The 26,210-nt window shown below is 43.6% G+C and overlaps 1 protein-coding gene across 1 annotated transcript in view; it reads right to left on the bottom strand.

Annotated features, from left to right (window-relative positions):
• Positions 1-15,570: 15,570 nt before the first annotated feature.
• The window catches only part of LOC135371408 (testicular acid phosphatase homolog), a 30,439-nt gene continuing 19,799 nt past the window's right edge, over positions 15,571-26,210 (bottom strand). The window contains exons 5-9 of the mRNA XM_064605472.1: positions 22,167-22,262; positions 21,800-21,889; positions 19,046-19,166; positions 16,070-16,152; positions 15,571-15,922 (exon numbers count right to left, since the gene is read on the bottom strand). Of these exons, the coding sequence (XP_064461542.1) occupies positions 15,620-15,922; positions 16,070-16,152; positions 19,046-19,166; positions 21,800-21,889; positions 22,167-22,262 (693 nt within the window). The 3' untranslated portion in view covers positions 15,571-15,619. The remainder of the gene's footprint in view (positions 15,923-16,069; positions 16,153-19,045; positions 19,167-21,799; positions 21,890-22,166; positions 22,263-26,210) is intronic.

Here is a 26,210-nt window from a genome sequence, read left to right as displayed (position 1 = left end):
CAGTGAGAGCAAGTTGTTCACTGCGATTGAATTGATCAGCGCTATCTGATCTTATTCGGAAAGATCAGGCCATGTGCAAAAATGTAAGCGTGAATAAAACGTCATTGGAGAATGGTTGTCTCGATAAGTAATGGGCATATATCTAAGTAATTCTTCTGTTATTTTCCTTTCTTTCTCCCTAAGTTAAGTATCAATGTATTACAAGTATTACTCGTGTAATACACAGAAGTATTAGTATTCTGTAGTATAAAACTCATTTTTGAAATGTATTTGTGTCTGTATTATAATACCGATTTCTAGGAAGTATTATGTATTAGTATTATTACAGTGTATTAGTATTATGTATGTATTAGTACAAAATATGAGTATTACTGCCTATCCCTGCCTCCAAGTACCCATACCATACAATCAGGATCGCACCCACCCCTTTACAACCGCCAAATATTTTGTGACACTCGCACCTTTTGTTTCCTGCTCACCTGTAGAAGGGGTATTATTACAAGGGGATCCGAAAAAACGGTCCCGGAAAAAATGGTCCCGGAAAAAAGGGTCCCGGAAAAAAGGGTCCCAGCAAGAAGGGTCCCGCTGGCACAAGGCGGAAAAAATGGTCCCGCAGGCAGGTGATATAGCTTTGCCATCGCTTAAACACACATCTTTGGTGTGACAGTGATATATGTATTATATTTTGTGAACACGGTTTTTTATTTTCCTCTTTCTTTGTTTGCTTTGAATTTTTAGATAGATAAGTGCTTTATTTAGACATTCAATACATTACAAATTATAAATTGCGTAGTGAATTGCCTAGTAGTAGCACATGACTATCCCGCTTGGTTAAAATTGCTACCCCAAAGTTGGCAGTAACTCGATCGGTGCGGGACAGATGACATTAATGCACAAATACGCTTGGATTTATTCAAGAACAAAACCAGCGGGCAATTACATGTCACACTGCTATAGTAAGACAGGAAAAAATGGTACCGGACCCAGCCGTTATTTTCTTTCTCCCGCACATTCTTTTGAATACTCTTAGTACATTCGTGCATACCGTGCATGAACAGTCTATGAACTAGTGCTGAAACAAGTTTTTTATTGTCACTCCCGTGTTCTTTTCTGTGTTTAAGGAGTAGCAAACCGCCTTCGCACCTGGCTGACCTTTCCTTGTAGTTATTATTATTAGCATTATTTTTCAGTAAACATATACCCCTCACCCCACTGGTATAACCAGCATACTTTTATTCGAGGCCTCCTCCTGACCACGCCTAGGATAGAGTAGATTACACAGACAAAAAGAACTCCGACCAAAGCCGGAAAAGAGAATAACGTCAAGTGTAAGCGCTAACCGAAGGACAGAAAGCTTTTCACCAGTACCATGCTTAGGCTAGAGTAGGTTACACAGACAAAAAGTTCACTGACCTAGGTCTAAGAACTCCGACCAAAGCCGGAAAAGAGAATGACGTCAAGAGTAAGCGCCAACCGAAGCTACTACCCGAAGCCAGCTACCGATCGAGGTTTTGCCGATTTTGGGATAGGAATTTTAGTCAAGCGGGGTAGTCAGGTCCTACAACTAGGCAATTCAAAGCAAGAAAAAAAATAAAGGGCACATAAAACACCGTATTCACAAAACATAATAAGTATCTCTGTCTGAGGAGCATCATCTGTCACACCAAAGATGTGCTTTTGTGCACAAGCGATGGCAAAACCATTCCATGCCTGCAGGACCTTTTTTTCCGCCTTTTGCTAGTAGGACCCTTCTTTCCGGGACCCTTTCTTCCGGGACCGTTTTTTCCTACACCCTATTACAAGTGTAGCTTAGACGTGTGGCAGCGCTGCCTGCACCACTATAATCTAAGACACCCAACGAAACGCATCGAAACAACAACTTCATTTTGAAGATGAGGAATGGAGAGTGTTACAAGGCATTGAAAGCTGCCATGATGCGTTTGTATATTCATAATGTTATGTTGCAAGCATCATGCAGAAAGCGTCAGACAGCTTAAGCAAACGAAAACGAAGTTGAACAGCGCGAGAGCTCGCGGCTCGTGACGCCACGATAGGCCATCCGCCGACGCTGTTTGGTTTCTTAGGGCGTTTATGTTTAATCGCCCGGAGGCGCTCGGAGCGGATATGTCGTCACAGATCTGGCTCGAGAGCGTATGAGAATTGGCTCAGATCCGCCCTATTTGTGTTTGGATATTCGCTCAGAGTCACCTCCGAGGCAGCTCGCTTCGCTCGGAGGTTGGAGGGCGAGCTCGCAGATCCTTCCCACAATTCCTGAGCTAGAAGATGGCGGCTATTTTAAAATTTTGAGATGGCTTTCATCCAGACAATCTAGACCGGCGTACCACACGAACCAGTTGTGGAATTAGTGCTTGAAAATGCAAAACTCTCTGACAGATGTCGAGAAACTTTATGTAACACAGGCTTTGATGCAGAGTTTGCAGCCAGCGTCGTGATGGACGAACGCGCGAGTGGCCCCGCGTGAACGGCAAGCAAATCGGTCGTCGTCGTCTTTCACGCACTACGTGCAACATGGAATGAAACATGAAATGATGTACAAAAAGAAAAAAGAAGGAACACAAAATCAGAAAAACTGACAGAAGCGAAACCTTCAAGCCACTTAGGCATAAACGGTGCCCTACGACGAACACCAACGGAAGCAGACGACACAGCAATAGATACTGCGCAAGCGCAAAGCCGTTGTCGCTCGGTCGCGTATGGAATTTAATTTTCTCCTCGCTTTACACCCGACCGATCGATTTCTGGTTCGGTGACGCACTTCCGCTCAGCTCGGGCTCTGCTCCGAGCGAATAAACATAAACGCCCTTAGTCGGCACGGTGCAAGGTTCCGCGTTTCACGGGAAGGCACGTGACTCGAAGCAGAAGAGCCCCTCCGAGCACCACAAAAATCGTTCCGCAAGGTGCGCAGCGAGCGTCAGCGCATCCATGTAAACAATCTTACGTCACCGGGTGCCATTTCCGCGACCAAGCGCTCCCATGCATTGGATAGGCCGGTAAGCACACCAGTCCTTCTAGCTCACCATAGTTGCACCGCGCGTGACACAAAACACAGACAAACAAAACAAACAAACAAACAAACAAACAACAAAACAAACATACATAAACAAAATACAGAAACCGACACTGAAGATTTTTGTTAAAAGACGACGGAAACGAAAATGGCTGCAAAGCTATTTGCCTCATATTGCGACGTGTACCAAAACAAACCGGAATTCGACTTAGATTTGCGTATATTAGTTGAAATGCCGCCACAATCGCGATATAACATTCGGCCGTGGAGCACTCTGAGCCCCTGGTGAGCGTCGCCGCGCCGCCGTAGCAGACCACGGAAGTGACGCACGTTGGCTCTCCTGTTGGAGTTCCTGACTTTCATTTCGCTTCATTTCATTTGGTGTTTCGGCGTACGTCTAATTCCTGCTACGGGGAAAGAACGGAGACGAAGAAGCATGTACGAACCCATCTCTTATAGGATATATTGTCTTCAGACTTCCACGAGATCTTCGAATCAAACATTTTCAGGCGTTATTCAGAATTCGCCGTGTTTGTGCCGGGCAGCCACACATGGAGCGCGAGAGATATTTGGCGTCACGCGCTCCTCTGATTTTCCCGCAATGCTTGGCGCTCTCCATGGGCGATCGTGTCGAGTGGGCGGCCCAGCGCTCTCGTAATCGTCAGAAATATGGCCATCCACTCAGCGTACTTGCAAAATACTAGTGGCACCATAATTTTACATAATATTTACACCTTGTTCGGTCCCCTTTTTGCAATGGACAAATTTCGTTTCCGTTATCCTTTAACTTGTACAAGCTTTCGCGTGGAGGTCCACGCTTCCTCAGGTAGGACCTGAGGAAGCGTGAACCTCCACTGCCTCTGGGGACCATTAGGAAAGCTGAAAGCACTGCAGAAAAGTCCTCGAAGCATGTGCTGTACATGCCATAAGGGAAAACTTTCCTTCTGAGGCATACAAAGGTTTTTGCCTTTTTGACGTGTGATGCAGTAGGTGCTGTCTGACCATGTATATGTTTATTCGCTTTCAGTACACTGGATGGTTTGGTCGTGAACACTGCTTGATCACACCAGTATCCCTTTCATGACCAATAGAGGTCTACCATATACCCTTCTGGAATAACCAGACAGCCATTACACAGTAAAATACATTCTACAGACATCAAAGCTTGTAATGTTGCTTTATTGATCACTGTGTTTATGAATGAGCATACAAGTGATAGCAGTGAACAAGCAAACAATGAAGGAGAACATCCCCATACTGTATTCATATCAATTTGCAAGTGCTACTTCGCGCCAACCAGAAACGCAATGTATGTATGCGTTTTTTTAAATTCTGTTCAGTGCACAGGTGTTTGCCACAAACACGTTCCAGTCCATATGCTCTAAGAGAACATACTATCACCTGGTCTATAATCGATTTATATATTGATATAGATATATATCGATTCAGCTGCGATCGTATCAAGGCTTAATTTCTATGTTCCACATTGCAACACTAGAACCCAAAAATATTTTATGTATGTGGTAACAGTTACGAGAAATCGTCATTGTTGTTGCATATATAATTATTGTAACAGAAAATTCAACTACGCAAAGCCATTACATTACAGCCATTACACAGCAAAATACATTTTACAGACATCAAAGCTTGTAATGTTGCTTTATTGATCACTGTGTTTATGAATGAGCATACAAGTGATAGCAGTGAACAAGCAAACAATGAAGGAGAACATCCCCATACTGTATTCATATCAATTTGCAAGTGCTACTTCGCGCCAACCAGAAACGCAATGTATGTATGCGTTTTTTTAAATTCTGTTCAGTGCACAGGTGTTTGCCACAAACACGTTCCAGTCCATATGCTCTAAGAGAACATACTATCACCTGGTCTATAATCGATTTATATATTGATATAGATATATATCGATTCAGCTGCGATCGTATCAAGGCTTAATTTCTATGTTCCACATTGCAACACTAGAACGCAAAAACATTTTATGTATGTGGTAACAGTTACGAGAAAAAATCGTCATTGTTGTTGCATATATAACTATTGTAACAGAAAATTCAACTACGCAAAGCCTCTGTGCTTTGTTTTGTATTATTTTTTCGTGCCCTCAATACTTTCTAACAAGAATTTAGATTTCCTCCGCACTACCTCCTTTGTTCCCTTTCTCTAATGTACATCAGTATAAATATCTGTACCATGTGTGTCTATATCATGCCTAATGAAGAACAGACTGAATTCGAAAGCTTGTGTTTCAGTAAGATTATTTGGATGTTTCAGTCTCTCATGACCGTGAGTTCTGATAATCCTATCTGTGTCGCGAAATGGAGCCTGCGACCTTTCTGGTAGGTGTTGTAGGTGAGGTCTGTTGAGGTGACTTTAATATTAATCAGCTCGAGTAACCACGGAACCTGGTCAACAGCAAATACTACAAGGTGTCATTTGAATCTGTGAAAACATAAGACGCTATGAATTCACACCTTGGCTGCACTGGTCCCATTGAAAAGGATTGTGCAGGACAGCAGAATGTTCCCTGCAGCCATCTAGTTCACTTCTGGCCGACGTTTCCAAGATAAATTGTGTTCACTTGGGCACTCGGCTTTTGTGGTGAGAAGCGTGACGCGAACATCTGTGGCCACTTTGTGAGATGCACCGGAAGTTCTGAATATGATGCACATTTGATGTACTTCTTCTGGTCTGGTGAAGCAGAGGGCACAACACTGCAAAGTAGAAGAGCTTTTGGTATCTGCAAACTTGTATCAGCAGGCCATTAAAACTGTTGTCTTCAGATTTCCAGAATGACTCAGCAGCTGGTTCCACCAGTGGTGCAGACAGGGATTTCCCTACACCCTGCCTGCATTTTTGCAACCCCCCCCCCCCCCCTGAAATTTCTCAGATGACCCCACCCAGCTCAGGAGCTCATATAGCTCTCCATAGCTCATACAGCTCTCATATAGCTCTCATATATTTGCTCAATTTAGGAGCAAAAATGCGTGCGGGCACGGAAACTGAATGTGGATCATCAAGAACCATTTACGCAAGGTATTCTGCTTTTTTCGTCTAAGGTTTTCACCATTGGTTGCTAGGTATTCATTGAGCTTCGTGAGACAAGATGCTAGTCTTTTTTCTTTGTCGGTCGTGTGATTATGCATCTTAATGTTGAAATGCCGTTCATAATGAATCTGTATTATACTGTACTGTGTTCTAACGTAATAACATGTACAATTAAAACGGGAAAGCTGTGCAGATATGTCACCATTGTGCCACGATTCTTTCCGTGTCTAAGAAAAATTCCGTAAGTGAAACCTTCACCAAACATACCCCCCCCCCCCCTTGAAAGCTCGGCACCCCCCCAGGAGTGAATTCTGGGGAAATCACTGGGTGCAGATATTGTCATATCATGCACCTGCAAGTCATGCAGAAGTTAAAATGTCAAACAAAACAAGAGCTTGACCCACCTGTGAGCATGAGTGTGTATGGACAATAGGTGTTGAATTCATCACTGGATAAAGGTTGAGAGGTGTTGACGGTAAATCATGAGGTGACACGCTTTTACTTCTGAGTTTCACATTCTTGTCAGTCACGATGGAAGCCTGTGTCGCTGATATGAATGAAGAATGCGGTCAGTATCTATAGCGCATAATTCATTTGACACTTATATTCTCCTGCGAGAGCTCAGGGCTCCCCAGGGGAAGGGGGATATTGCGTTTGGTACATTACGCAGCGTAGGCACCACAAAGATCGATTTGAATTTCAAGTGAACCACACATATGTATTATTCCTGTGTATCGATAAATACATACCTCGTCTGCATTGGTGTTCCCATCGTCAGACGTCACATGTTGAAACACTGGTGTCGGGGCTGCCGTCCGTGTGAGAAGTTTTCAACCGTCCGCTGCTCCATTTCGTACGACTCGTCAGAGAAATGGGTTGAGCAAATACAGCGTGGCTCACGAATGTCTTAACCAATCGCTTGCAACAACTTTCGTTTCCGTGCATTTTCCATTGGAATCTTGTGGTACACAACGTCCCTTGTCCAAAGAGCACACTTGGTGTATCCCCGAACATTACAGTAGATACCTGGCATCGCTGTCAGGTGAAGCTTTGTTCAATTTCGGCAGGAAACGAACTTTTTTGCGTACACAAACCTCGCAAGGCCGCAATAAACGCCGTCGCCGTGCAATATGGTTGGGAGAAGAGCAGACAGAGGGCGCTGACCGCGCTGACAGTGTTTTGGCATACTGTTTCTTCGACACTTTGAAGAATTGTCTCACTAATTCTTGTGATTCTAAAAGTAGTGTTTATTGGAGATTAGTAGCCGGTCGTAAGTTCATTGTGTATTACTTAGGTATCATGTGACAGGAGTACTCCCATAATGACTTTTTAGCTGTTACGGGGCGCAACCTACCGTCCGATTTCATTTTTCTAGTTTATGTTGTGTAATAATTAACCCGCTTTGAGTGCTTACGCTCTACGTGAGGCATCACACAGGCAAACGCTACCAGATCGCACACATAAACAGGGGGTCAAATTTCACTTTACAGTTCCTTTAAAAGACAACATGGGAAGAAACCTTCCCGTATGACTTATCCAGACTTCAATTTTAGACTATCCGTCCAATGTGTCGAGAGAAAAGAAACATTATTATAGCTATGATTTTTCCGTCGCAATATACCAGGAAAGTAAAACGAACGATGTATTTCAACTCGTTGCGTTACGTGCCATCGCCATGTATAGAGAATTAGCCAGCCAGCCATGTCAAAGACCGAATACCAATGACCTCTGTTACCGCTGTTCTTAGGCACTTGAGGCTTTGTGTGTTTGTCCTTTCTTTTGTGTTCCAACCTCAGAACATCAATTGACATCGGGCTTTGTTACGGTTGGCGTTCATCCTCCTTGGTGACAACTAACGGAAAACTTCAACTGCAACAACATCGGGCATGCGATAAATGCGCTACACTGACGATTACCGAATTAAGTGGCTTAAGATCATCCACATCACCATCCATCGTATGCACCGTTTTCCAGGTAGCCTCACACCCGGCGCTTTTACAGCACAAGCCCGAGAGGAGGAAAGCGGTACCAGGAAGGAAGCACACGGCACGTGTGCTCTCCTTCTCCATGGCTTGCGCGGTAAACGGTTTTTAACGCGCTCCCCGGGCTAGACGACGCCGCGCTCTCAGTATGGCGACGCCCACGAGAGAATAGTGTATACTGGGTGTCCCAGAAAACGTGTCATTGAATTATAATAAAAAAAAAACTACACCACCTGAGTCATCCGGTCAATGGCATTTGTTCTTACGGTGTTTTTGCCACCTCCTGATGTGAATGTCGTGTTACGTAAGTTTAATTATGTAAATTTTTGCAAGCTTAAGTGGGAAATTTGCCAAGTAAAGGTCACTTTTACCCCACCAATGTGAAGAGAGTGTCTAAATTGCTCAAATTACTGATATTTGACAGGGAGAAGCTATCCCATCTGAAAAAATAGCCGAACATCATGCTCTACGGAGCTCCCACAGAATAGCGCGCGATGAATTTTTCAGCGCAATCTTTGTCAGTCCGACAAAAGGAGGTTGGAAACCCAGCACAGCCCGGCATCGTAGAAAGAGATAACACAGGCATGGCTTATCGCGTCCGACTTTCGCTGGGATAATGCTTTCCCTCTCCCAATTTTAGGAACTGTTACTTTTTCTACTATCACTCTGTGGGCTGGCTTTTGAACCTCCTTTCGTCGGACTCGGAGCGATTGCGCTCAAAAAGTCATCGCGCGTTATGGTCCGGTGCTCCGAAGAGCATGATATTCGGTTATTTTTTCCGATGAGATAGCTCGTGAATATCACTGTCAATTACCATGAATTTGAGTGAATTTGGCACGCTCTTCATATTGGTGGGGAAAAAAAGTCACCTTTACTTGGCAAATTTCCGAGTTCAGTTCATTATATATTTATTTACATAATATATACAGGGTGTTTCAAAAAACGTGTCATTCAGACTTCATAAAAAAACGGGGCAACGGAAAAATACGGGGTAAAGGGCACTTGTGTGGCAACTGAATTTGCCATCTTGCAAAACTATTTTAATTTGATTTTAATTAACATAAATTGAATTTCTTTAATTGAACTCCAAAATTTCCCAAGTCAACCTAACGTTTTTTTTACAGAATTAGAGAGCCTGTAGCGAACTTTGTCAGATCCACCAAGAAATCCGCTCGATATTGCGAAGGGTACTGCCCAAAAAAAGTCCCGAAGTTGAGGCTTCAGAGTTTCGGGTATTCAACAGCGCACCAAATCAGTCGGAAAAATGCGCGGAGGGCAGGACATGCTCCTGCCCCCACGAAGCTAGAACAGTTTATCGCCGGACCGGCGTGCAGCACAAGACGCGCAGATAACAAGGCAGGTGACATTCCACCATACGTTGATAAGCGGCAAACAAAAATGATTCCGCCTCTTTTTTCCCGCCCTGTATTTTTTCGACCTTCTATCTTTCAATGGGGCAGGAGCATGCCCTCCTCTCCACGAATCTTTGCGTCTGATTTGGTGCGCCGTTGAATACCCGAAACTTTGAAGCCTCAATTTCGGGACTTTTTTTGGGCAGTTCCATTTGCAATATCGAGCGAATTTCTTGGTGGATCTGACTAAGTTCGCTACGGGCTCTCTAATTCTGTAAAAAAAACGTTAGGTTGACTTGGGAAATTTTGGAGTTCAATTAAAGAAATTCAATTTATTTTAATTAAAATCAAATGAAAATATTTTTTCAAGGTGGCAAATTCAGTTGCCACACAAATGCCGTTTACCCCGTATTTTTCCGTCGCCCCGTTTTTTTATGAAGTCCGAATGACACGTTTTTTGAAACACCCTGTATATATATATATATATATATATATATATATATATGTTTACATAAAATATATACATGTTTACATAATTATATTTACAATACATGACATTCACATCAGGAGGTGGCAAAAATCTAATAAGAACAAATGCCGTTGACCGCATGATTCTAGGTGGCGTAGTTTTTTTTTTTTTATTATAATTCAATGACACGTTTTCTGGGACACCCTGTATATGTGTGTGCGTATATATACTGAATGAAGAAGAGAACGACAATGACGATCAGTTTAGTTTTAATCAGGCAATAGCGACTGTGGCTATCATACGCGAGCAACTCCCGGCCGCTAGTCCTTACGGTGAATGCGTGGTGTAACTGGAGAGGGTTCAAATACTGGTGTTACTTTTAATTAACCGTATAATTTCGATCTGAGAATAATAGTTTTGTATGAGTTTAGGCCAATAAGTTTTGAGAAGGCCAACAAGTGTTCATACATCTCCTATAATACCTCCCTATAGAACAGAACGCGCAAAACTACATGTCTAGGTACACTTTCCTGCCGGAACTAGAAGATATGATACGTATCACTGAATTATCTCACCAATTTCAATGAGATTCATTGAGAAATCAGAGAGCCAGTTTGTTAAATGTGTACACCCCAAGTACACGTTTCTTATTGACGGAATCTGGAGTTCTGCAGGGATGCTACCTTTGTGACATCGTGCTCCATCGTGTTGGATGGCGAAGATCGCATCCAAGTAATAAATAACCAATTCAATGAATTGGCTTAATGAATACCAATGCGAAACGCTGATTTCCAATTGATTAAATCTGATCCAACATGTTCTGTAGCACAGAGTGGTCCAATACAAGGCATACATTTTCCGCATCGCATCGCATGCCGCTTCGTCCGCGCTGCAAAATAGTTCCACCCTTCGAAGTTTCTACTGCCCGCATAACGCAAGGATATGATATTTGTTGCCTTTTTAAGCACACTTTCTAAGGAGTCCTCTGTATACTTCGTCTCTTTCTCCTCCCTGGAAGAAAAAAGAAAGAAACGAAAGAAAGCACCACCACATCCATGCAGTTCACCACGGTACAGTGACAGCTTCCCGGCAAGTTCGGCAGTGATGTACTTTACGGCGGCAGAGAGCAAAGTACAACTGGAGGAATACGGTAATGACTACAGCCACCCTCTTGTGCATTTAATTACCTCTATACTAAATGCTACAGCATCCCGTCATAAGTACTACATCAATGAATTCCGTAATTGGATATATAAGGCACATTCTCTGTCTAGAGTTCGGGAGAAAAGCCTACAGACGCTGGTGCTTCATCAGTCGTCGGAATGTGATTCCATGCACAGCACACATGAACATTTCACTCAGTTCGTCAGTCAAACTCACTACGAGAGGCAAAGGTGAAAAAGCAAAGGTAAACGTCGGGGAACGTTGGCTACTCTTTGGCTACAATAAATATGCCTGGTTGGCTACATTTTGGCTACCTGTGCTAACAACTTGGCGACGTGCACTTTTTGCTATCTGGCAACCTTCCAACGGACTAATCAGTCTGTTTATAGTGATGGGCCATATGACACTTTTTAATGAATCGATTCATTTGATTCAGTTCGTTTTACTGATTCGTTCAAAAGATAGGACTCAAACCACTCAAACTGAATCAAAATGTTCAGACGGACAGATATTTGATTTGTTTGATGCAGTCCCGCTTTCGCGCTGCCATGCCCTCACCATACCACACCACTATATGACCACTCCGTGTGCGCGCATGCGCACGTCACTGGAGATCCGTGATGTGATTGCAGTTCGCAATCAAAGATGGCGCAGTCTCGACCTCTGTCATTTGTTTTGAACAATAACAACTTTATTGCAAGATGATCAGGGACGCCGGAAAGGGGAAGCAAGAGGAGCGACAGCTCCCGTTCATTTACAAATGATGTAGCACGGCTCCCCCAGACAAAGGGCATTGCCATAGGGTGACAAGTTCTTGGGCGAATTTTCGTTTAGACCCCTTTTTTGGGGGGAGGTAAGTTAGAGAAGAGTTAGAGACAACGGGTAATCAAATCTTCGTTCCGTACCGCTGCTCCCACGCAGACATGCATTTCATGTTCCTTCTGTTGCGTCTTCCATTGTTCGAGCTGCCGCACTGGCAACAAGCTCAAGAAATATCCTTGACTGGAAAACATATTATATTAACATTATCTTCTCACTGAATTCACTTCATACACATTCATACACATTGCTTCTGCAATGTTAGTTTATGTATGCTGTGCAAGTATACACAGGTCGTAATTTTCCTGGAGCATGTTTTCAAATGGTGTACCACCCCTGTATCGCCTACATGAGCCCTGAAGGAAAATAAAAGATGATAATGATGACTATGTTTATGTTTTTTTCTTCCCCCCTTTTTCCTCCTTCTTCTCCCCCAGTGGAAAAATAGTTCCGACGCCACTGGAGATGATGAATTGGGAGTTTCATCGCCAGGGGCAATACTCTACCTGATTGCTGGTGGTGATGCGGGGAATGAAATTGTTTTGAAATCGATATGTTTCCTTCTTCTTTTTTTTTCGTAGTTTTTGAGGACCCTCAATATAAGTAAATCAATGAACGAATATTTTTAGGGGAGGTGAATCGATTCACTCAGTTCAAGCTACAGATTCGTTCGCAAAGAACGAACCATTCATTCTCGGTACGAAACGACGAGGCGAGAGGATGTGGATCATGGATCTCAAACAAGCGGCGTGATTCGTGATTCATCATTTTACAGAATTTTACCAGTTTTTAAGGTTTGTGGTCAATGGGTCAATGGTTACCCATGCTTTTACCTCTCATCGCATGCAATATGAGCGTTGATGGGAGAATGCAAGACGTGCCGTCAGAATCAGACCGCTACCATCATCATCATCTTATCTTGAAAATAATAATATTTTGTCCGACTCACAATTTGGATTTAGGAAGGGTAGATCCACAGAATTAGCCCTCGGCAATGTAATTGAGAGGATTAGAGAAAGCATTTCAAGCAAGATTCAAAAAGATTAACGGTGGGTATCTTTGTGGACTTAACACGGGCGTTTGACCTTATTAATCATGATATCTTGTTACAGAAACTTGAAAGATATGGGATAAGAGGTTTACCACTTCAATTTATCAGCAGCTATTTGAAAGGTAGAAAACAATATGTCACGATTGGAAAAGTCCAGTCAAGTTTTGTCGAGTGCACAATGGGTGTTCCTCAGGGGTCGATCTTGGGCCCACTTCTGTTCTCGATATACGTAAATGATCTCCCTGAGTTTCTATCAACAGACTGCACCCTTTACGCAGATGACACTAATCTATTCGTTGACGCAGATACACCAGAAACTCTATATCGAGAAGCGAATAGAATTCTATCCAAACTATCACTATCGTTGTCCTTGAACCGGTTAGTACCTAATTTCACTAAATCAAATTATGTGGTCTTCCACCCAGCTCAGAGGTTAGTAGATTTAGAAAACCTACAAGTCCACTTTGATTCCCATGTACTTTCTCGCGTCCACTCAGTGAAGTTTCTAGGGGTGACACTAAATGAACACCTCACATGGCAACACCATGTAAATGCCGTGAAACGAAAAATGCTGGCAGGCCTTCGGGCGCTCTCGAAAGTGGCGTCACTATTTCCTGTTAATATTCTTCTTAAAATTTATTATGCACTAGTTCATTCACATCTGCATTATGCATTGGAAATTTATGACTTAACTTATCGGAATGTTCTCCGACCTCTTTTGGTATTGCAGAAACGCACCTTGAGAGTAATACTGAGAATAGAACCGAGACAATCGATTTCCTTTGCATTCTCCGAATTATCCGTCATGGACATTTTTACGTTACTCAAATACAAGGTGATACTATTCATGCACCGTACGGTTTATTCAAAGCATACTTCCTTCGTGGTTCAGTTGGAGTATTTTACCTGCTCTTACAGTTTAAGAAGAAATGATATGTATCTCAGAGTGCCACAACAAACCTGTGTCCAACTGTGTCCAAACTGTGTCCAAACAAGTGTCCAACTAACGTTGGACTCCAAAAAATGGGGTACAAAGGTCCAAAGCTATGGAACGCACTCCCATTACAATATAGACAAATGAATAATTTCCCAGCTTTTAAAAAACACTTGAAGGTCTTCATTTTGTCGGAGATGTGATAGGAAGGACGTCAGCCTTGTTCTATCCTTTTGTGTATTAATCGATATAGATATATAGTGTCTCCCCTTTTTTGTGGTATCTCAAAGTTACTTTTGCGTGTAATTGATGCAGATATCACTTTTTTTCTCTCTCTTTTTTTTCTTTTTTGTTATGATAGTTTATGTTTACAAACTGGTTATAACCCGGTAGGCCCACAAGACGTGCGTTTATTGCTGTGTACTATCATGTTCGGGACAGCAGCACACGTTTTGTCCTCGCTGTCCCACACCTATCATGCGTACCTAAGGCTCAAAATAAAAATATTTTGATTTGATTTGATTTGATCAGGGCTGTACATAAATGCTGCGTATACTTCGATGCGTCCTTCACAGTAACATGCTGTTTTATCAGAGTTTTTGAAATGATATTTCTTGCAGGTTAAATTCGCATTAGGCGACAGCAGGGGAGTCCGCATTTGTCATGCGATGGCGAAAATACAATATCGCCGAAGTTGGATGGCGTTAATTTTCGCGGAAGAAAGGCAAGCTGGACGGGACATCGCGAGTCACGAGCCCTGCCTCTGCTAACCTTTCCCACAACCCATAATAAACAAACAGGTGCACGAAACGCAAAACGGCATGATCGCCGATTATCTCAGTGCTTCAACATTTTATTTCGTTGTCGCAGTTCGGACGTTGCTGATACACGACTGATTTGTTTGCCCTTTTTGGATTGATGCTGCGCGTGTTAATGGGCATCATGACATGAGTAAATTCGGCACTCTCTTCAAATTTCTGAGTTCAGTTCGCAAAAAATTACATAATTACGTACGTTACGTGATTATTAAAATTAAAATTAACCAAAATTACATAATTACATATATTACTGACATACACATCAGGAGATGGCAAAAACCTACTAAGAACAAATCCCGTTAACAGCATGATTCGAGGTGGTGTAGCCTTTTTTATTATTACAATACAAAAACACGTTTTGTGGGACACCGTGTAGAGCCCAATCCAGGACCGAACTAGCAACGCGACACAAGAATGCGAAGTGCTGGCGCAGATGAACAATCGCGGAACAGGAGATAAACTGATGTTCTGAGGCTGGACCAACATAGAGGGGACAGATACGGAACAGTTTCTTGAGCCTTGGACGCTGGACAGAGGGACATATTAGCAGAGGCTGTTCAAACCAAACTATAGGCACTGAAAGCGAGCTCTTACGTCTAGAATAACACCTCTTAAAATAGCTTTAACCAAAGTAAATAAGCTACAAGACTAGGTAGATAAGACTGAAGATAGACACGACGGAAAGTCATGGGCACGATGAGTTGCGTGGGGAGTCTTCCTGCGCATGAAACTGACACTTAAGCTAGAGAAACTGATGTATTTATGTCAAAGTTGAAAATAATCTCAGCTGGAATTTAGCGCCCTACCTCCGTGTATTTTGGTGGCACTTGGCTGCGCGTAAAGACTTTCCACCACAATCTTCTTCCCTTTGGAAACAATCGAATGCCGGTGCATTGAATGGACAGGTTTCGAGCGTTTATTGAAAGGCACACTTATGTTTGGTTATGCAAAAAGATGGAATCCTCCTGGCAAGGGATCTAACCCACACTCCTGTCTCCAGTCATCAGGAATATATGGGCTTGCAAGCTCTTTGAATGTTTGCAGAGAGCATCGATAGCCCTCGCATCCTTCAATGTGTAGCTTGTAAGGCTTTCGTGTGGTCTCGTTTTTGAAGAACATCTGAACGAAGTATTCGCCACTATGGGGATCTTCATGCAGTTCCGTGATCACAGCCGTGGATGAGGGGACGGCCAACTGATTGAATACCCCGAAGGCGGATGTCAGTGCGGCAATCGCCACGTCATGCTAGGGAAAACAAATAGCATCCACTTCATAATGTATTCGGTGTAAGTTCCACTTCTTACAAAGAATATGTCCTCAAAATTAGATAAAAATCAGCAACGCACATGTTCTTGAAAACCCGCTTAATTCCGTGAGAATGCCAGGACTTACCGAAGCGTACATGTACAATTTCACTTTGTTGTCACCGCCGACCACATCATCTGCATGCTTCACGATATCCTTTATTAGCAGACCTGGGGAATAAGTGACAATACACTGTATAAGATGATATGAGTGATTATGAGTAATAATAAATATTACGAGCCCTCGAGAACGACACTGCGATTCCATATTTACATGCATAGCGGAGGAGGCAGAGAGGTGGCCTCGAGTATAGGGCTGGTTTCTGACGTCAGGCTTATTTGTACGATGTTAAATGTATGATGTAAATGTACGATGTTAACAGGCTTGATGTTAAATAAACACATTTCAAACAGCAGTACGTGGCGATGAAACTCCCCACTCTCCAAGGTCGAAAATAAAGTTGTTGTTGTTGCAGGTGCGGAGACTCTGGACACTCTGACATCAGCGTGACGTCACTTCCTAACAGGAGGAGTGAGAGGGCCTCCCGCCTACTGTGAGCAAGCAGGGCTCACCTCAAATTTGCCAGCGCAGCATCCCTATTCTCAAGGCCGTGCCTGAATGACTGTTCCAGGAATACGTTCTCGTTCTCGAGACAGATAATTCCAGCATACTCTCAACACCCAGTGTCTGCTCCTGTGATGTATACCATCGGAACTCAGTCCAACTATTTCGCGTGGTCAACGACGAATAAAATGACCCCATAATTTAGAAGCCGACTGGAACGGATGTGACCGGTCCCTTTAGGGATACCATAAAACCCCGGTTACCTCATGACGTAATCATCCAATTATTCCAATATATTTATATCATAAGGCACTCGAGGTTCGATTTCTAAAACGTTATCTATTCGATAGACTCAACCCTCAATACTCGTACGTCACAATTTTCGTCCCAATTGCGCTTCTGCTTGTGTTTTTCAATTTAAAATAAAAAAATACCGGCAACACCGTCGAAGTAGTCAGCAACTGCGCAATGCTTTTCATGTACTTCCATCCACACTTACACTCGAATCCATTCAAAATGGCGCAGCGCGCTTTATCGTGGGGAACTACAACTGTACAGCAAGTGTTACTCTTATGAAACAGTAGCTACAACTACCCCTACTAGCCTGTCGTCGTAAAGTTGGTCGCTTATCACTATTTTATAAAATATTCTATCATGACGACCCCATCCTCTCCTCTCACATATCATCCCACACGTATACCTCCCACCACTTGGATCACTTTCGAAAAGTTAAAATCTATCACGCCAGTACTAATTCTTTCTCCGACTCTTTTTTCATCCGCACCGCAGATGATTGGAGCAGGTTACTGTTTGACATTACTACCATACAGGATCTGCCCTCTTTTAGGGATTTCATTACAGAGTTATTTTCTACATAAGAATTGCGAAACCCATTTTCACCCCCATGCATGCTCTCCTGTTTTCCCGTTATTATGAGCCATGTACTATCATGTGTTAATTGTTGCTATTATTTTTTTATTTGGGGGCATCAGACTGTAGCTCCTTTGCTATGTTTAATCATTTTCCACCGGTGTGCACTTACATGCTAACTGTCTCTGACACTGCCCTCTGTGTTACATTCTGCATTCTTTGAGTGCCCACTGCGCCTTTTGTAACTGTTTGTATGTTCCGTTTATGGATCAAGCCCTTCCCCTCTTTTGTGTCCTTGTGGCCCTGGGGGTATTGAAAATAAATAAATAAATAAATAAATAAATGTACCGCGGCAAATCTACCCCGCGTGAGGGCAACAGTGGGCCTAAAACGTTGGCTACGTGTCGGCTATGTGCCATCAGAAGCAGCGAAGAAGTCGGGCGCATAAATATTGTTACTTCCCACCAGACGTCGCACTGATCGAATTTACCCCAATTGAGATAGTTCATTAACAATATGAACAGTGCTCTGTGACGTGTATAATTTTTTGTGGTGGGTTTACAAGCAACGGGCTGTTAATCTATGCCAGTGGTCGGGAACCTTTTCAGTTCCAAAGGTCACATTTTACACCCCTCGTCGACCTTTTTCCAGACGGGGTTTGAACCCGTTCTAAAATAAGCCTAAAATCATCGCTGTTGAATAACAAGCTGATTCATTTTGTTAATTTTCAGAGCAGGAAAAGCAACACACAGAGCGGACTTTTGCCTTAGGAATTCGCCCAGCTAAACACCGGGATTATTGTCGCGCGCTCAGGCCACGCCAGGCCGCAACTGTAGCGCAGCTGGGCCGCGGGTTCCCGACCCCTGGTCTACATAAACTGCCTCTGCTCATTCACGGAACCTTCACGCGATAACACCACGATCGCGAGCATGTTAGGCAAGGATTCCATGGTATAAGAATGGTCTATGATCGCACAGAAAGGGTTTTTTCCGGGGTTTTCGAATCACGTATAAATTATTTGAAGGAGTCGAAAAGAACGATGTGGGCTGTACGTAATTGCAAGTGGCTCTTTTATACATTCTATTATTGACACACCATGGAATACACTAGGGGCGTCGGAAGGTGGGGACGGTCTGCTCCCCGCTCCCAACTTCGCTCTGAGTGTCCCGCCACCCCATTTTTCATTTGTACGTGTCGTCTGAGACAGACTCGCTTTCAGCTCTGTCACCGCGTACACTCTTAAAAAAAAGGTGTGCTTTAACTCCTTTCCTTGCCACATATATAACACCCTTTTAGAGAGTACAATTACGCTCAAAAGAGTGTCTCCTCACTCCCTCAAGGGAGTAGCATAACACCTTCTCCCTGCCGGGGAGTAATATTACTCTCCAGTTGGGAGAAAGGTGTTATGCTACTCCCTTGAGGGAGTGAGGAGACACCCTTTTGAGCGTAATTGTACTCTCCAAAAGGGTGTTATATATGTGGCAAAAAAAAAGAGTTAAAGCACACCTTTTTTTTAAGAGTGTAGAGTGAAAGCGAACACAATTTCTTAGGCACTTGAGGCTATGTATGTATTTGTCCTTTCTATGTGCTCCATCTCCAGATCATCAATTCCCATCATGTACATCTTACCTGCGCGGAATTTGTTGTATTCTTGGCTTTTGTAGTTCATGATGGTAGTATATTTCGCCAGTTCTGTCATGTTGCGCCACAAGCCGAACGCCCATTCTGGGATCTTCAGTCCACGGTCTCTCTAATGTTTAGGATGAACAGCAAAAACAGACAGGGAACATTAGGCACTTGCCCATATTCCAGGTGGTATAAAAGTGTAGATCATGGCATCGCAAAGTAGCACAACTGGCAAGGTAGGACACTTCCCACATCATAGAAAAACCTTTTTGAGGGAAGAGCCTCAAGACGAGAGCCGACGTTATTTCGAACAGAGACTGTTCTTGTTCTGGGAACTGTGCTCATAATGGCATGCTATTTAATGGGTACTGGCGAAGGGTTTTTCGGTATATGTGTCTCCGTCATTTGTGGATGAGAAAAATCCAACGATAGGCTTTTAAGGGGAGCAGTCTGCGGTCTTGTGGTGTTTTGTAGGACTGTGGTAGTGGGGTTAGGTGAATGAACGCACCGTTAGAGCAAACTAGATTAGAAATTATATTAGATGATTAGAAATGTGAGATAAGATTATTAGCGGTAATGTGGGGAGGATTCCGAATCATGAGAGTTTTCTCTAATGATGTACGTACCGGGTGTTTCACGAAGGTCACGCGGCTGAATAATTCGTAAACAGGTGGGGCTATCGAAAAGCTTTCCTCTCAGTGATTAACCCTGAAACATCTATCGAAGGAACTTTATTAGCGCTAGAGATTACGTTTTTAATGTGAATTTTCGAATTCAGATCATGCGCAAGGTAAACCCCGAGGTATTTGTACTGACAGCCGGAACTGAGAGTAGGGTCGCCAATCTTGTGCGAGTAAGGGTTAGATATGCGGCTCCGAGAAAACATAAGATCCGTATTGTCTTTGACGCGTCTTCGAGAGCTCCAGGATCCTTGTCATTCATTGAGGTTCTGCATGCATTAAGGTGTTCCGAAAGCGCAGCGCATCCATGTTATATCGGTATGGCGTCCCTTGGAATCGAAGTGTGATAATGTATGTCGGACAAAGCTGTGCAGTGAACGGCTCATTTGCATACGCTCAGTGATTAAATAAAAGTCCTAGCTTTTAAATTTTACGTTGGACTACTTCGGAACTCATTTTTGCCGACAGTGACCTTCCGCGAGAAATATTCCGTGAAAAAGCCACAAGGGCACTAATTGATATTTTTTTCTTCGAATAATTAACTGGTTTCGGTTTACAACATTTCTTGTGTAGATCAGCGGATCAATGCGCTCTCTCACTCAGCTGTCCGGCTGCCAATTACATGTTCAACCACCTGGTTTACACGCGGGGATGACAGAAGTTGAGGAAGAGCCAGAAGAGACGCTTCGGCGCAGTTGTTGTCTTCACGACACAGGTACGCTATGTGGCTGTTCCTTATCTACCGTCACCCCCGTGTGTGAACCCTACTCAATACGTAATTGGCAGGCGGATGACTGAGCGAAAATGCGCATTGGTACACTACCCCGCGCAAGAAATGTGTGAAGAGATACAATTACTCAAATAACCAAGTGTTCACACATTTGTTATTTTTTTTGCATTTTTCCTTGAATGTTTTTGTACGTGAAACAGAGGTTCCGAAAGCGTCCGAAGCAACATTTAAAGTTATGACTTTTATTTATTTATTTAGCATATGCAAGTAAGCCGCTCACTGCACAGCCCTTTGCTGATGCCTCAAGGTTCCTCACTGAAAAGAAAGCTTTTCGATAGCTCCACCAGTTTACGAATTATACAGCAGGGGGAACTTCGTGAAAGACCCGGTATAGGGTGTTCACCTAACCTGTCAAACAAAAATAACTTTAAAAATCGACTTAACCGGTAATTATGCAGCCAACGGTGTTTACCTCTCGCGATCTTTTGCCACAAAACACGAGCACGGTGAACAATTTTCAGTGGTGAGAAATTGAATTTTCTTATCGAACTCCGAAATTTGACAATCCGATAACACGTTTCTTTTTGTTTTTTTGTTTGTTTTTTTTTGCAAACACGACCCTCGTGTTTTATTTACCCCATTCTGTCACAAAATACACGTTGAGAATTTTGATAGACAACGTACCTTGGGATTTTTCTGTGTTGTCCGTTGTTTTAATATAACAGAATTTGACCATGTTATTAAGTATGCGAACAAAAACAATTTGTCGGCTCCGTTTCCCCTGAACTGTCGGCCCTGGACGCGTATTAACCCCCTCCTGTCCCCCACTCCTTCCTGCTGTCCTCTCTCCAGTTGTCCACATCTGTACGCCCCTCATAGCCACAGCTGTCTCGGGGCGCTAACAGGGAATCAACAAAACGATAAAATATCGAAACAATTAATTCGTAATTTCGTATCTCTTTCACAACGCCGCACGAAGAATGGGGTCATTGTATTCTGAGTGAACGCTGTCGGCCTTTTCTTTGTTTTTTTCTTTCTCGAATTCACCTCCATCCACCTGGTCTACCACAGGTACAACAACACTGGCTCATCGTGACTCGCGCAATCAACGCTGAAAATTGAATTTTCTGTCGAGGTTGGGGTAATGGATAAATATACAGATAGACAAGACGAAAGGCGAACTTTGTTTTTGGACGCTCCTTACATGTGAACCGCAACCCACGTTTAAGTTTGGGTAGCCCTCAGCCTGACATTAGGCTTGTGTTGTGAAAATATTTCCTGGATGCACGTTGTGCCACTTCGTATTTATCAGAAGTACTAGCTATCTTCCAGCATATGTCACCTTACCTCAATCGTAAGTGTATCGAGAAGATCTCGGACGCTCACCCAGTCCTTCATGCGCTTCCCGGACAACTTTTCTAGAGTTGCCATGAGGTTCTTGTGGAGTAAACATCGCTCATGTCAAGTCAAAGTTCCCAATTAACACAACTGAGGGAAATGCGTCATAAGAGCAATCGTACTGCAGCGGAAGTAGGGAAGGAAACCGGAAAATAATGTTTCTGCACTCGACCAGGATTACGCATGCCGGCTCCCTACTTCATGCGTAGTGAGATGGCTCTAATGGCGGACTTCTTGCTTTGCAGAAAGGTACTTCTTCTTCATAACTCCTCTAAGTGCACTCTAATTCATGGAAGATTAAAAGCAAGAAACTTACTGCGTTTTCAGACAGGATTTCACTGCCTTGTGGAGACTTGTGGATGTGATCAAGAGCCACTTCCGCGTTTGGGCAAATCGCATCTTCGTACAACCTCTGTAATAATCAATCAATTCATTTCGAGTTATTGCGAACTCAAATAGGAAATCAGTTCTGTACCGCCCTGCCTAAAACGCTTATGGGCTCGAACCGACAGTCAAACGGCAAACAATAACAGTCAAAACGTGAAGAAAAAAGTACACAGGAAACACTGAGATGCGAATTATACAGCAGTGAGGTTTATCAATAAAAAAGAAAATCATAGGCTATGCAAGAAAAGATAAACCGCTAATTCGTCGTAACCATCGAACGTAAGATTATATGGCCAGTCTTTGACACTGCGCATGGATGCAAAATTAAAAGAATCATGCGGAAGATTTAGAATGTAATACTCCGGCTGCCCTTTGCCATATTTTATAAGGACGCGTGGTTAGGAAAATAAATCAGACTCTCGCAGCTGCCGAGACAAAGTGTTCAGTCCCTTAGAGCGTTAAACCACTAGCATTTTAAGATTACAATCTGCACGAAGAGTTCATCAAAGATTGGAACGTAGTTCAGACGCGAGAGGTTCACATTCAACCCAACGTAGCCATCGAATACACTTTTTAAGTCTTTCTTCGAAACACAATTAATGCTAGACTTCCATACGTGAAAGCGATTGAAAAAGTCTGTGAGAGGATATTGGCTGTACTGGTTACTTGGTCATATCGCTGGGTTAAAGGAGCAAAAAAGCAGACATACACATCAGGCTCCAATTAACAATATGGAGTTCTGTGAAAACATCAGGTCCCTCCTATTCCGACCACGTACCGCTGTCAGTCAAACAGATATCAGCAACGTGGTGTCACCCACTACAAAGGAATCATAAGATGGGCTTACGGTGATTTCGGAAACGTCATGGTGAACTGGTGGTCATCTTTTACGTTTACCTAAGGCTCCCCGTCAGGAATCAGCGGGGCAATAGTTAATTTCTGATAGCGATACAGAGAAGAAGTCGTTGGGCCGCTACCGGATTTCTAAAACTCCCTAATGACGAAAGCACGAACACTTGAGTCAATGAATAGCTTCCCTCATAAAATTGCATTCCTTTTCCCTGGCACTCTGCCGAGAGCTGTTTGGCAACATTGAGAACGCCGCACTCCCATTGGACAACAAGTCGGCGGTATTTTGTTGACATTCCAGTGGAACCTCACACTCTTAAAAATGAAGTTCACAGCGTAGCACACTCCTAGACAACTGTCATCCCTAGTGACATCGTTCTCGGGCACGATTTGTTGAACATAGGAGACGCATGCCTTTTTAATGCAAAGCATCCTTCAGCAACGAACACCGAAGATGTATTAGGTATTCTGCCTTCAAACCAAGCTAGGATGTATAGACACGCCGCGTGTAAAGGCAGCGGCAGTAGCACTCCTCCACAATCGCACTCGATTCGCAAGCGTACACGAAGCGGTAGTACGCGCTCGTTAAAATTCGAACCCGGACCAATAACCGAGTTCTAAGTCTCGCGCTGCACTAGCCATTGCGTCAATGACTGCGTCATAAACTGTTTACAAAACCCGATCGTAAGGCATTGGTTGCGTCAGATGAGATGGGGCATCGCAAGCGGCCACCACACACAGAAGAGGAGCTCCTCGACTGAAAACGGCGCACGTTGACGGCACGGGACGGGGTGTGTAGTTCACGTCACGTCGCCGGCTTTCGTCTTGGTCGTCATGACAACAGACCGCTCACGCGGCCCGCATCGTCTTTCGCGTCGAAAGTTCGGTTGTTCGCGACTTTACGACAATCTCGTCGTAACCATATGGTCGTCGCGAGGGAGAGACGAAAGAATTCTCGTCTTTCGGCTCCCGCGTGGTCACTGCGAGCACTACCCAGGAGGCAAACATGGCAGACCTCTTTGTTCCCTTTGCTGTCGTATAGGAATGAGCGAACGCGTAGCGTCCAGTGAATTCCGTAGACTTCGCGATGCGTTCAGCAGTGAAGTGAAGGCTGCTTTTGAAAAAAAGAAAAACGTGTCGCAGGGTTCCGAACGTGATGACAGTGATGTGTTCGTTCTCTTCGTGCAAGGGCTGTGTGAGCCAGCTTTGTGGGGACTCTTTCACAAAGAAAGGTGTGGTGATCAAATACTTATTCTCACTATTTACTATATGTTATACGTACGACAAACTTGATCATCCGCGTTAAGAATAAATGTTGGTTAGAACATATGCGAGTACAGGACACATTATAAAGTCGACATTAAACCTTAGTTAAATACGCGTTGTCGTAGCCCCGAGTCTCGGCCTAGTGTTGCTATGGCCCTCAGTGCTTCGTTCGCTTCTGCAAGCATTAAGAACCAGGTGCAGAACTGTAAAGAACATGTGTGTGCGCCAAGTCCGAACAAGCAAATAGGGCGACCATATACCGGGCGCTGTGGAATAAAATACCAACTTCGCAAATGAGAAATATGTGTTTTCAATACACTGGCGTTTGTAGTTCACGGATAGAAAACACGTGGGTCTCTAAGGTTATTGCTTTCCGCTCAATGACAAGCAGACGAGCAGAATCTCCGAGCGAATCTCCACAGACGAGCAGACGACAAGAGCGGGCATGATGTGAAGAACAATTCTAAAGCGCACAACAGTCTCCTTATCTGATAACATACCCTACTTTGTATTATGTACATTGGAGCACAAACTAATACGCCAGATAAAATACGTTTTACTACATTAATGTAAACAATATGCGCGTACACGAATCGAACAGACACAAATTCAAAAATATTACATAAACTCTTCAAACCGTAGTCCTGCCCGTTTCCTCTTTTTTGGCAGCCGCCCTGTTCTTGGGCGAAAGCTTTTGATAATGACTTCTTGCTTTCTAGTCAAAGGCGCGGTCGGGGTTCCAACGCACTTATCACCGAGATTTCATATCAATGCATTTTTTTGGTCTTACGTGTATATCTCGGGACGTCCGCATCACTTCAATGGAATCGGACCATGGTTAGCAACCACAACCCTGAACATGCCGTGCTCAATGTGGACCGTTAACATCCTTGTTTCTTACTTTTAATTAATTAACCACCTCCAGGTCTCCCCCTCATATGACTTTGCACACGCTACCACTGTACCCCTCTAACTACCCCTCGAAATCATTCCACATAGCTCTGTCTCTCTATGTGCTTTACGTCGCATTTTATTTTGGACGAACCCCGAGACATGATTTCTGGCAACGAATCCAAAATGCTCTTTGCTGCCGGAATGACGCCCCATACTTTTTCCTTTTTTTTTTCTTTTAATTCTGTTGGTGACCGAATGTGGGTAGTACAGTTCTGGAGAAAAGTTTACGGAACACGTCACTGCCGTATTTCGTCATCGGAGCGGACTTCTGCTAGCTATCTGGAAGATACAGAATAAGAAACGGCTAGCCGGCTATTCTATCAAACTCTCAGTATGTCTGTTCTCTTCTGTTCGCTGCTAGGGTGTCGCTGCGATGGAGAAACGCGCCACCCCTTGTTCCGTAAACTTTTGTCCCGAGCTGTACTCCCAGTGGCATGGGAGTACAACTTCCCCTTATACTTCTCCCCGTATTCAGAAATGCGTTTCTTAAGCAACCAACTGATTAACCCTGTAATAAAGTCTGCCATCCTTGCAGTCTGCTTCTCAAAGGTCTCGTTTGGCTGAGTTTTCGTCCCATTTTTTTCCCGTTGTTCTAATAAATATACCCCCCCCCCCCATTATCGTGGAGCTTGTGCGGAGATCCCTTCTCTATTGCTCATCGAAGTAAAGTCTACGCCACTCCGATCTTAAATAGTTTTTCATAATGAGACCGGAGAGTACTGTCTTTCCATCATCCTCATCATCTTCCTCATCCTCCCGTCATCCTCTGGGCGTAGGCCCAATATACATCCGCTGCTGCCGTGGTACGAAGGTTCACATACTGTAAGTGATCATTTATTGGGTACTCTGTCGTGAATGTGACTCGGGGCGATGGTTGCTGTTGAAGATCTGAACGACACCCTGC

The sequence above is a fragment of the Ornithodoros turicata genome, unplaced genomic scaffold, assembly GCF_037126465.1.
Source record: "Ornithodoros turicata isolate Travis unplaced genomic scaffold, ASM3712646v1 Chromosome11, whole genome shotgun sequence".
NCBI classification, from domain to species: Eukaryota; Metazoa; Arthropoda; class Arachnida; order Ixodida; family Argasidae; genus Ornithodoros; species Ornithodoros turicata.
The sequence above is the reverse complement of the archived record's forward strand: the minus strand, read 5'-3'. Positions and strand labels throughout refer to the sequence as shown.